Below are 12,878 nucleotides of genomic sequence, written 5' to 3'. Positions count from 1 at the left end.
CACCAACGCTATTAAAAAGAAATACAGTGGAGGTTAAAATAAGAATATGACTTGGCCTGAAAAAAATTTCAGTCAGGAGATTTTTTTTTGCTTTAATCCCTGACTCAGGATGAACGCATATTTTTCAGTCCATTCATCTTTGAATTGCAGTCGACTTTTCTTTTACTGGCCATCTTTGAAGATCCCATATTTTTCTGCTGCCTGCCTGCTGGCGAAACTAGCTACATTTATCTCACGGAAATAAAACTGTTAAATGTATTTTTATTATGTGCGCGGCAGTGCGCCCTTACTCATTTGTGTTCTACAGAGGGCGATGTAGTATGTCCAGTACGTGACGTCACTGACGTCTCCTTCACATTCCTGTTCCGGTCTATTATTTGTTATTGATTGTTGTTTATATATATAGCGGCACCACGACTGCATCTCGCCCCGCCTGAGAAATAAATATGCCTACGACTACGAGGCTAAAGATGATCTGAGTCAACTGAGTTCCATTCAATCGCCACCACAACGCACTCCGTTTAACAAAAACTGGGAGCGAGGCTACTGTAGATGCGCTGTCAACTCTCTGCTCTGACTCGGACTGAAAGAGACGAAAAGCAGTCCGTGAAGACCCGCCCTACTCCCCTACTCTGCCTCTGATTCGCAGACTGTGGGTGGGGGGGAGAAACTGACGGGACGCTGAATGTGATTGGACCAGACCCGTACACAGACACAGACAGACAGACAGTGGCAGTGCAGCACTGCTCGCAGTCAGAGGAGATAGCGAGGATGCATTTGCCTAGGGCTGGGCGATATGACCAAAAACGTTATCGCGATAAAATTATAAAATTATTTTCATATAATTCGATATCGATAATTATCGTCGATATAATGTCCGTCAAGTTTAATTAACTTCTTATGCTGCTGCGAATGTCTCAAGTCGAGTTGATGTCGTCATCAGTCTGCGCACGTTAGCAGTTAGCCGACAAGCGGAGTATCTCATGACAATAAATATGACACTAAAATACTCTCTTCCGCCACAATATATTGAAATGACGTCCACTGTATATCCCACACTACCATAAACGTGGCCTCAGAATTCAAAACACACACATACTCGGCACGTAAATATATAAAACAGTGCCGTGCAAGCTAGTTATCCTAGCCAGCCTGTTGGTTCTAAGCGGTGTATTCCATGACAATGTGCTAAATATGACACTAAAATACTCTCTTCCGCCACAATATATTGAAACGGCGTCCACTGTATATCCCACACTACCATAAACGTGGCCTCAGAATTCAAAACACACACATACTCAGCACGTAAATATATAAAACAACGCCGTGCAAGCTAATTAGCCTAGCAAGCCTTGTTGTTGAGTGAGTCCTACCTCCTTCCGGGTCTCGGCCATCTCCTTCACTGATTGGTTGTTAGCTGTTGTGCGTAAGTACGTCATCACGTAACGCTGGTTATTGTTAGTTAGTGTGCTGAGCCGAGGCTGAACGGAGCCAAGCTTGGAAAATCGATATATCGAAACTTTGCGACCATGTTTCATGTTTATTTCGAGGAAATAATTTATCGCGATAGTTATCGTTATCGTTTTATCGCCCAGCCCTACATTTGCCTGCCACTTTACTTGATATCACTCCGGAATCATGTTTCAACCAAGTTACTAACTTAACGTTGCTGTCATGAGCCTGCGCTATGGTAGCCTACAAGTGATAAAATAAATAAAACTTCTAACTCGTGCAACGACTCGGCAACAAGTTGCGAGCGGGCCGCACTAACACTAAACTATGATGTGAAGTAGGGGGCCGCAAAATCGGGCCGCGAGTTTGAGACCCCTGATCTAAATGTTACTGATTGTGTTAAATGGGCATATAATATCGTCTCATCGATCGCAGGCACCTGAATCGAATCGTATCGTGGCAGACTTTATGATATAGGCAAATATCGTATCGTTGTCCAAAGAATCGATATTGTATCGTATCGTGATGAAACTGGTGATTCCCACCCCTACTTTTAACCGGGCTCATATACAAGCTATGAAAGTTGATTCTGGCATTTTAATGCTCTCTAGTCAGCAGGAAGATGTGTTACAGCTGGGAGTTATGGAAATAGAAAACCACTCTGTTCCTTGTCCTTCTCGATGTCCTCAGGCCCCTCATCGCAGCCAAGAACCCCAAGATCGCGGTGTCCAAGATGATGACATTAATGATGGCCAAGTGGAGAGAGTTCAGCACCAACAACCCTCTGAAGGTACCGTTAATAACCCTCTGTAGGTAACGTTACTCCTCTGAAGGTACCGTTAATAACCCTCTGTAGGTAACGTTACTCCTCTGAAGGTACCGTTAATAACCCTCTGTAGGTAACGTTACTCCTCTGAAGGTACCGCTAATAACCCTCTGAAGGTACCGTTAATAACCCTCTGAAGGTACCGTTAATAACCCTCTGAAGGTAACATTAACCCTCTGAAGGTACCGCTAATAACCCTCTGAAGGTAACATTAACCCTCTGAAGTTACCGTTAATAACCCTCTGTAGGTAACGTTACTCCTCTGAAGGTACCGTTAATAACCCTCTGTAGGTAACGTTACTCCTCTGAAGGTACCGTTAATAACCCTCTGTAGGTACCGTTAATCCTCTGAAGGTACCGTTAACAACCCTCTGAAGGTACCGTTAATAACCCTCTGAAGGTACCGTTAATCCTCTGAAGGTACCGTTAATCCTCTGAAGGTACCGTTAATAACCCTCTGAAGGTAATGTTAATCCTCTGAAGGTACCGTTAACAACCCTCTGAAGGTACCGTTAACCCTCTGAAGGTAACGTTAATAACCCTCTGAAGGTACCGTTAACAACCCTCTGAAGGTAACATTAACCCTCTGAAGGTACCGTTAACAACCCTCTGAAGGTAACATTAATAACCCTCTGAAGGTAACATTAACCCTCTGAAGGTACCGTTAACAACCCTCTGAAGGTAACATTAACCCTCTGAAGGTACCGTTAATAACCCTCTGAAGGTAACATTAACCCTCTGAAGGTAACATTAACAACCCTCTGAAGGTACCGTTAACCCTCTGAAGGTACCGTTAACCCTCTGAAGGTACCGTTAACCCTCTGAAGGTACCGTTAACCCTCTGAAGGTACCGTTAACATCTCTGATGTAACCCTAACCCTCTAACCCTAACCCTAACTAGTGATGCACCGATGTGAAAATTGTGGCCGATACCGATAAGCGATATTAATATTGCTGTTCTGGCCGATACCGATATTTACCGATGTCGATATCTCTGTATAGAAAACACTTTTTTATGATAATCAAATAAAGAGCGATTTTCCAAAACGCATTTTTTTTTTTTACTTTTGTAACTTATTTTCAGAAATTACTGATATTTTGAAACTATTTAAGGCCATACCGATGTGTAAAAAAACTGCCATATCGGCCGATATTATATCGGCAGCCGATATATCGTGCATCACTAACCCTAACCCCCTAACCCTAACCTGTCCAGTTCTGCGACTAGGGTGAAAGGAGTGACACTTGTTGTTCACGCGCTTAACACATTGAGTGCCACGGACGCGTTTTGTCGTTAGTTCATGCCGACCTTTGAGTGCCCCCGACGCTATATAGCGTTTGTTTGTCGTTTTTTCTCCATTGGCGATTTGAATTCATATTTCATCAATCGAGCCTCGGGTTAGTGCTGCAGAGTCTCTCTGAGCTCAATTGGGAAGATACCGCCCCCTATCGTCTCTCCCTGTGTAACTGCACCCTATTACTTTACACTGATGCAGGGGAGTGGCCAGTTTGCTCATTTAACTTTTCCGTAAAGCCAACTGAAGGATCGATTGTGCTTGCCGGCCCGGAAAATGCGTGGATTATGTATTTACAGGACCCAACACTGTAATCAATAAGCGTGATCGATATTTGGAATGGCGATCAGGAATTGGAATAATCTTTTTGGATAACATCTGATCTCAGGTAAGGAATTTATTTGACCAGTCTTAGGATAATCAGAGCTTTTTTCACAGATATATCAGCGTTTGCCCTATGCGTGTGTGTGTGGCTGTGATCGCTGATGAGGAAATGAGCGAATCGATTTTTCAGCCCGCCTCTATAGCGTGCATAAGTACACATATACTATCGATAATCTAGCGTTTATTTGAAAACGATTCATAAATAGGCCGAAAAATGACAACGTTTTTGTGTATGCTAGAATATTCCAGTAAATGCCCTTTATCACGGAATCTATATATTTTCCTGAAAAACCAGGGCTTTTCAAAATGCTATAAAACGAAAATGAACCGATTAAAAAAACAATCCGTTTCGACAATGTTGACTGCAAACAAGTCATTGATAAACGACAGGCAGATTAGACACATAGCCATAATTTAAGAGAGAGATTATGCGTTCACAACACTATCATTGAAGTGGGTCCTGGCATTTAACCATGTTTCCCATGTTAATGGCTGGCACTCAAACTGTTAATAGTGATTGTTTAAAAAAAAAAAACATGGATTATTGTAATGTGAGTCCAAGATGTGATACTGAGCTACTTTTTTGGCATATACATAAAATCTAGCCAACGCTATCCACAAACACTAGGGATGGGTACCTTTCACATTTGAATCGATACCGGTACCCAACGGTACCTTTTTTCGGTACTTTAGTCTCAAGAAATTTAATTTACCTACCTCAGTCGTAAAAAGAAAAAATCCAAACTTCAAATAACTACAATTTCGACAGTTTTCGGCTTGTCATTGCTCCGACTGCTTTGTTGTTGAATCAAGTCAAATCCTAGGTAAGCATATATTGTGCGTGTGAACGTTGACATGAAAAGAAAAAAGTAAAAAAAAAAAAAAATTATAATTTTTTTCTTCTTTTTCTCGGTTTCTCACTTGATTCGATACTCGGTAGTACCGACGTGTTTCGGTTCGGTACCCCAAAAGTACCGAATTCGGTACCCATCCCTAACAAACACACGTAAAAAAAGGAGGGCTTTTTGACCAGAACTGCGACAAGAGTGACTCGAGGGTTAAAAGAAGCCATTCCCACCTTTATATGATTCCCCATCCCTGGATACAAATCCGACTGACTGGTGGAAAGTCAATTCGGGGAGATTCCCCAGGCTGGAATCGGGACCATGCATGTGAGTCAGTCTGAGACAGGCTATTTATGTTCTATGTAGGCTATCTTGTTACAAAATAATAATAATAATAATAATAATAATAATAATTAGAGCTGCCGCGATTACCGCATTACCGCGGTATCGCTGTTACATCACGGCCACCGCAGAGTAGGCTGAATACCGCGTCACAGCTGTTTTTTATAATAATAATAATAAATTACCCTCCTCTCGTTGGGCTTGCGGCTCTGCAGATATACCCTACTCGTCTATCGAGGTTCCAAGCGACCCTATTGGGTACCAGAAAAGTCACGTGAAACATTGCAGACCACTGATTGGTCAGAAGAGAGACGCGTCACATGTTTTTACGTCCTGAATGTCAGTTCATCACAACACGGCTAATAACGTTAGCTTTAACTCTCCGCCGGAGTGGACTAACATCGCGCCTCAGGAGTACTAAACGAGACATAATGATTTTACTGTCTGCAACGAATGTTATAATAAAAGCCCTTCGTTCTATACACTTGTCTGATTGAAAACTTTATTAACAGACTGCAGAATGGGACAACTCAGCACGCTCTGAGCAAAGAAAGGAACTGAGATATGAGTATTGCTTGCTATGGTCCGGTAAATACGCGGATGTTATTGAACGTATAACTATATAATGTCAATGCCACAAAACGAATGCCTTTATTATAAAGTAGTAACTTTATAGTAATAATAATAAGAAAGGGTCGGGGGGGTTAGGGGTAACCACCCCTGCCCGCGACACCGAGTGAACTGCGCATCCGTGTTTCACTTTCAATAACTAATGCGTGCTTGCCGAATCCCAAACAATATTCATGCTGCAAAGTCATCCTCTAAAGATAGACATTTAGACTAGAGGCAGGCTATATGCTATAAAGAGTAGACTACTACTAAAAAAAAAAAATGCATTCAAACTTTTTTTTTTAATTTTTTTTGTGCGTGCGGTAAAAACCGCGGTGGTAGGAAATATTTTGCAAATTTGTGCGGTAAGGAAATAATCAATACCGCGGCAGCTCTAATAATAATAGCCTCATTAACCGTTTCGGGGCCAACCACGGATAAATCCGTGTTTCGAATCCAACGGTTGAGGACCAACCACGGACATGTCCGTGGCAAGGTTGTTTTGGCTTTTATTCCATTGTAATAATCTACTCGATGTCACCAAGCTGCACTGCAGATCTACCCTCCTCTTCGAATTCTGAAAAGTGCATTACCGGCCAGATCCTCTTAGGGGCGCTGTCTCAATAATGCAGTGTGCCCTGTGGCAGAACGGTGCACTCTTTTTTTGACTTTCAATGGAGTTTCCAGTTAGCTGGATTCTGGATGTGCAGCCTGTAGCTTGGAATACCTTTTGTGATGCCGAATTCACTATGCAGTAAAGGAATATATCATCAGCTAATGGACATATGGATCTACCAGATGGCGATCGATAACTGGGAAATGCTTTGGGGGATCCAACCGGCCCACGGTAAGATCTTTTTCACGTAAATTACATGCTGATCAGGGCTTGTTATGATAGCCATCCACCCGATCAGCGAATGAGGCTAACGCGGTTATTGGTAATCAATAATCAGAAACGACGTCTTTCATGCATTCGTGGTGGACCATCATACCGATCATATGCAGTTTGAGTTTTAACTGTAGCTTCTGTATATCCGAAATGCAATTGGATTTAACGTTAGTTGCTATTAGCGGCCTGTATCTCGCGTTCCAGGAAATATCCCAGCCGAAATCCCTTATAACGCTTATATTCAAGACGCTATCAAATGAGAATGTATTGATGAAAAAATTATTTCTTTAAGCCATTTTGAAGGGACGGTTTATGGTCTCAATTGACAATGAGAATGGACAGATAGCAATACTATAAAGTATTGATTTAGCTCTACAAACAGCCCCACAGACTATGCAAGTCTGTTTAGAAATGCTGGCCGTCTACAGTGATTTTAGACGGATCCAAATGGCCATGAATGTGTTAAAAAAATACTATTGTTGCTTCGTTAGGTTGTTTTTAGCATTTCATGCATGTAACGTTCAGACAGCTCACCCTTGTTTGATGGCTTCCCGTTCCCGCTGTTGGCTTCGTTAGTAGTTTTCAGTTTTATGCACGTAATCTGTTATTTAGTTAGGCCTATTGGACATAAGTAGATTTTTCGTTTTTGTTTATTTATTAAGTTAATGTAAAACCACTTTTAGAACTTTTTTCGAATTTGTTAAATATATGGTTTGATTTTTTAAGTGGCGAGTGACTTCTTTTTTCTTTGCCACATGCAGCTCGCACGCTTAGAGTCGAGACAAATGTGTTTTAAATATGTTTCATATGCCATGCAATGTTGCGAGAATGCAATATGTTGCTGCGGAAATAAACCTTTTGATTGAGGAAACAAATACATTTGTTATTGTTTGGTAAATTGGTTATTTTTAGTTACAATTAATCGATGATTGATCGTTAACGTTATCAATGATCAAGTAAGGAACGTGCTTACAATTTGCAACCCTGGAAGATACCCCTCATCACACAGGCCTACATACTGTCTGGAATGGATGCACCCATGGTACTTTTCCACTACCGGTTCTTGAGTTCTAAACGTAGACCATTAGTTTGTGGTCATTGGACAGTTAGAGGCATCTAACGTCTTTCTGTGTGAGAAAAAGACATACCCGATACCCCTGTTTTAGCATGGTAACAGACTGATATCTGATGGCAATATCGTATCGATGCATCCCTACTCCTATATTGTGATGTTTCTTTTGATGATCCTTACTTGTACTCAGTACAGGGAGAATGCAGCATCCCTGCCCTGACTCTCTGTACTCTCCCTCTGCTTGTGTAGGGTTGTGCTACTGCCAATGCAGCCCTGGCAGCTGCCAACGTGGCTGCGGCTGTGGAGAGCATGGTGGTGGCAGGGGCGGAGGGAGGGGCAGAGAGCAGAGCGGCCACTCCACCTGCACCCGCTCCAGCTCCAGTCGCCGTTGCGCCGCCGCCGCCTCCCCCCCCCGCACCCCCACTCCGCAAGGCCAAGACCAAAGAGGGCAAAGGTGAAGTAGGAGAAAGATGGGATTCCCTACGGTTGTCAGAATTACAACAATGTGAAATGAATAGATGTATTTAAATGGTTGTTATTTAAATGTTTTTTTCCCAATACTGTAATGAATGTAGGTCCAGGCTCACATCTCTAATTGTGCCCCACCCAGGTCCTAATGCTCGCAAGAAGTCCAAGCCCGCCGCTAAGCCTCCACCAAAGCCCAAAGCCAAGAAGGTGGCTCCGCTCAAAATCAAACTGGGCGGTTTCAACAGCAAACGGAAGCGTTCTTCTGTAAGATTATTTCCCTGTTCCCCTATTTAAAAAAGGCTGTCTTACCTCCCCAAAAACAGTAGAGAACGAGACCATCCTTAAAGGTCCCATGTTTTGCTAATCCTTTCACTATTTGGGCAATGTTACACAATTCCTGTGAGTCTATGGAACACATCTGTAAGTTTATTTTTCAAAAAAAATTAATTGTTTTCTATTTCTAATCTCTAATACTCTAAAGCAGCATTTTTTCCACTTCAAGATTTCAAGCTGTTTTGGGCTGGGCTCTGCCCATAAGCGCTTTGAGTGACAGTCACCCACAGTCTGCACTGGCAGACAGAGAGAGACATAGAGAGATTGAGGGGGATACTAATTAATTTCACCACGGGGGGCATAATCCCACGGGACAATGCATTTGGTAACTTGTTTCAAATGACAATATATACCCCTGTGAATATTATTGCACGGATCGGAATATGGGCGTGCGCGTGGGAGCGTGCGCAATGATATTTTGGAGCAGGTTGCCAGTGATATGCGAGTGCTCCCGACTGCGTGTGTGTGTTTGGGAGTGTGTGTGTGTGGGGTGCTCCGTGTCCCTCTCTCTCTCTATCTCTCTCTCCCTCTCTCTCTCGCTCGCTCGTTCTCTGCTCTCTCTGTCGGCACCCGCGCCACATCAACCCATTTGAGGAAGTGTCAGTATTTCCACTCGCTCTGTTGTTGTGCGAATGGTTGAGTGTGGCTACAACCATAGAGGGGGCGTTAGTTATGCAGATGAGAATTCTTGGACGTCACAGGTACGCGAAATTCAGAATAGCTTAGTTCATTGAGGGAGGATCTCGTGAACTTGAGACTGGACTCATGAGCCAAAATGAGAATGAGACACAAACCCCATTGATACAACCCCACATTGCTAGAAAACAATGCTAAACACTGGAAAAGGTCATCAATAAGACACAGGCCCTTTAAAACTTCAAAAAACCATCAACTCTGATGATTAGGCTTGGGCGGTATAATCTTTTTCATACCGTCATACCTTGCTGACATAATACCCCGGTATGGGTATTATGACGGTATGGCTTTCATTTTCATCAGCGGGGGGGGCGGAGGTAACAATATACTCGTTATCACCATACATAATGCTTATATTGAAACACGTTGACATTAGGGCCGTTCTTCCAACCTAAAAATGCACTTTCTTCAACCTCGAACCTAAATTCCTTAGCAACCCGTGTTACCAAGTAAACAAATCACGGAACGATAGCCAGTTAGCCCGCACCAGCCTAGTACTACTAACGTTAGATCCCGGAACGATAGCCAGTTAGCCAGCCTAGTACTACTAACGTTAACTCCCGGAACGATAGCCAGTTAGCCAGCCTAGTACTACTAACGTTAACTCCCGGAATGATAGCCAGTTAGCCAGCCTAATACTACTAACGTTAGCTCCCGGAACGATAGCCAGTTAGCCAGCCTAGTACTACTAACGTTAGCTCTCAGAACGATAGCCAGTTAGCCCGCACCAGCCTAGTACTACTAACGTTAGCTCTCAGAACGATAGCCAGTTAGCCCGCACCAGCCTAGTACTACTAACGTTAGCTCTCAGAACGATAGCCAGTTAGCCCGCACCAGCCTAGTACTACTAACGTTAGCTCCCGGAACGATAGCCAGTTAGCCCGCACCAGCCTAGTACTACTAACGTTAGCTCCCGGAACGATAGCCAGTTAGCCCGCACCAGCCTAGTACTACTAACGTTAGCTCCCGGAACGATAGCCAGTTAGCCCGCACCAGCCAGGTACTACTAACGTTAGCTCCCGGAACGATAGCCAGTTAGCCCGCACCAGCCTAGTACTACTAACGTTAGCTCCCGGAACGATAGCCAGTTAGCCCGCACCAGCCAGGTACTAACGCCAGCTCCCAGAACGATAGCCACGTAACCCTCTGCTGGCGCGTGCTGTGCACTACAATCAACTCCGCGTCAGTGTAATAGCAGTCTGTGACGTCACGGTATTGAGAATCATACCGGCGGGATTTAGAAATATCCTGGTATACCGTAATACCGTCATACCGCCCAAGCCTACTGATGATCCACGTTATTACAAGGCGCCACTTATTTTTTACTCATCAGTCTCTCTCTCTCTCTCTCTCTCTCTCTCTCTCTCTCTCTCTCTCTCTCTCTCTCTCTCTCTCTCTCTCTCTCTCTCTCTCTCTCTCTCTGCTCTGCCAGAGCGACGAGGACGAGCCAGAAGTGGACAGTGACTTTGATGACGGCAGCTTCTCTGTGTCTGACGGTTCCAATCGCAGTCGCACCAAGAAGAAGCCCAAGAGCGCTAAGAAGAAAAAGAAAGGTTGGCATGGAAACGTGATTCCTTTCAGTCATCTGCATATGCATGGCAGACATAGTCATTTTGCAGTGGACGCTGCTTGAAATGTACAAGAACAAAGGTTAGGGATTATACAAGACTCAGTATCACACCTTACAGAATAGGGACATGTGCAACTACACATTCTTGTGGTCAGTTATTCGGAATTTAGTCTTAATTGATTTGTTTGCTATGCATTATGGATTTTTGTTAGGCATGAGCACAGTGTTCATCGTTTATTTGGATTGCCTGAATAAAGTATATACTTAGTCTGGTTTGTTTGCTGATCAGTTTGCTTTACTTCCTTTGTAGAGTTATATATTTTTAACAGTCCATTGAAACGTTTTCCTAAAAGGACAAATTCGATTTTAACGGTCTCCATAAAAAAAATAAAAATAAACTAATCATCTTCATTATTCTGACACAGTCCTACACACAGGGGAGGAAACTAACTTTTTGGCTTACCAGCCAACTGGCGAGTATATGATTATTTTTACCAGCCAAACAGATTTTTTACCAGCCATAAATAAATCGCTAATTGTGATAATTACTTCTTTGTATGTCTTCATCTAAATAGATTTTCAATCATAGTAATAATCACACCGTGTCTCTACTCTTTAAAATATTTATTACCATAAAACATTAATAAGTGTCTCTACTCTTCACAATATTAGCATAAAACATATATTAATCACACCGTCTCTACTCTTCAAAATATTAGGATATCACATATTAACATGAAAGAGGGAACTATTCTGGACTGGGTTGGACTGAACTGGGCAGTGAAAGATGCTGGGCTGGACTGGGTTGGCAGGGAAAGTTGGGCTGTTCTAGGTTGGACTGGGTTGGGCTGGGCAGTGAAAGAACCAAGCATTTCACTGTAATGTAATAGCTAAATAAAACAACTTGAACTTGACTTGTTACATTTGCACTCTGGTTGGATGCCAAACGTATTCTGGTTGTACTGTACTTGTGCTGTATGATGACAATACATTGGAATCGAATCTCATGTCAACGCTAGGGGTTCAGCAGGTGAGTGGTGATATGGGGGAAAGCCGGTAATAATAAAATGTCACTCGGCTGCATTTAAGCAAAGCCGCTCAGTATATAGTCGTCCACTATGTTGAACGCGCGTTATGGTAGCTTGTTACATGCTAATGCTGGTTGACTTGAGTGAGCCTCACGCCCACTATAATAATAATAATAATAATAATAATAATAATAATAATAATAATAATAATGCACTTGTCATTCTCATCCGACTCGAAGGAGACGCGTCGCATGCTGTTGTTCGCCCCATGAGACGACTCTACATGCAATTATTTTCATCCACTGATGTGTTTTTGTCTAAGTTTGTCTACGTTGTCAAGCCGGTGGCAGGAGTCTGTAGGTCTGCACGCAGTGATCTGTCCACTTCCCCTAGATGGGCGGCATCTTCTAGAAAAATAGTGTTCATTGGAGGATCTTAGAGCGCAACGATGATGTTAATTGGTTATGGATTATTATGAGGCGCAAATGGGAGGAATCATAAGGGGGGGGGTCAGAGTTCGGCTTGTGCCAGTAAGCGAATCAGCAGATTGCAGAATGATTTTTTTGTTTTGTTTACTACTCGCCAGTGTGGCGAGTGCTCTTCATGAATCACTCGCCAAACAAAGAATACTCGCATTTGGCGAGTAAAATGGCCTAATTTCCTCCCCTGCCTACACAGTTGTGTAACTCAGTAATTGAACCCGAACCCGATATCTCGTATTATTCCTCAGTACTTCTCCCATGTATTCCACAGTCCTTAATCTCTCTCTGTCCTGTGTCTTGTCTCAGTGGAGACAGAGGACGGTGACGGCTATGAGACGGACCACCAGGATTACTGCGAGGTGTGTCAGCAGGGAGGGGAGATCATCCTGTGTGACACCTGTCCCAGAGCCTACCACATGGTCTGTCTGGACCCCGACATGGAGAAAGCCCCAGAGGGCAAGTGGAGCTGCCCACACTGTGTGAGTAGTACCCTCATCTCACCCCCTACTGCTGGGTGAATAGTACCCTCATCTCACCCCCTACTGCTGGGTGAGTAGTACCCTCATCTCACCCCCTACTGCTGGGTG

The 12,878-nt window shown here is 43.3% G+C and overlaps 1 protein-coding gene across 2 annotated transcripts in view; it reads left to right on the top strand.

The window, feature by feature from the left end:
- The window catches only part of chd4b (chromodomain helicase DNA binding protein 4b), a 133,654-nt gene that overhangs the window by 10,787 nt on the left and 109,989 nt on the right, over positions 1 to 12,878 (top strand). For both annotated transcript variants that reach the window (XM_084336800.1, XM_084336799.1), the window contains exons 5-9: positions 2,143 to 2,242; positions 7,964 to 8,168; positions 8,325 to 8,446; positions 10,644 to 10,764; positions 12,598 to 12,770. In XM_084336800.1, the coding sequence (XP_084192926.1) occupies positions 2,143 to 2,242; positions 7,964 to 8,168; positions 8,325 to 8,446; positions 10,644 to 10,764; positions 12,598 to 12,770 (721 nt within the window). The remainder of the gene's footprint in view (positions 1 to 2,142; positions 2,243 to 7,963; positions 8,169 to 8,324; positions 8,447 to 10,643; positions 10,765 to 12,597; positions 12,771 to 12,878) is intronic.

The sequence above is a fragment of the Notolepis coatsorum genome (genome assembly GCF_963971535.1).
Source record: "Notolepis coatsorum genome assembly, chromosome: 19".
NCBI classification, from domain to species: Eukaryota; Metazoa; Chordata; class Actinopteri; order Aulopiformes; family Paralepididae; genus Notolepis; species Notolepis coatsorum.
Note: the sequence above shows the minus strand (reverse complement) of the source record. Positions and strands in the feature narration are given on the sequence as shown.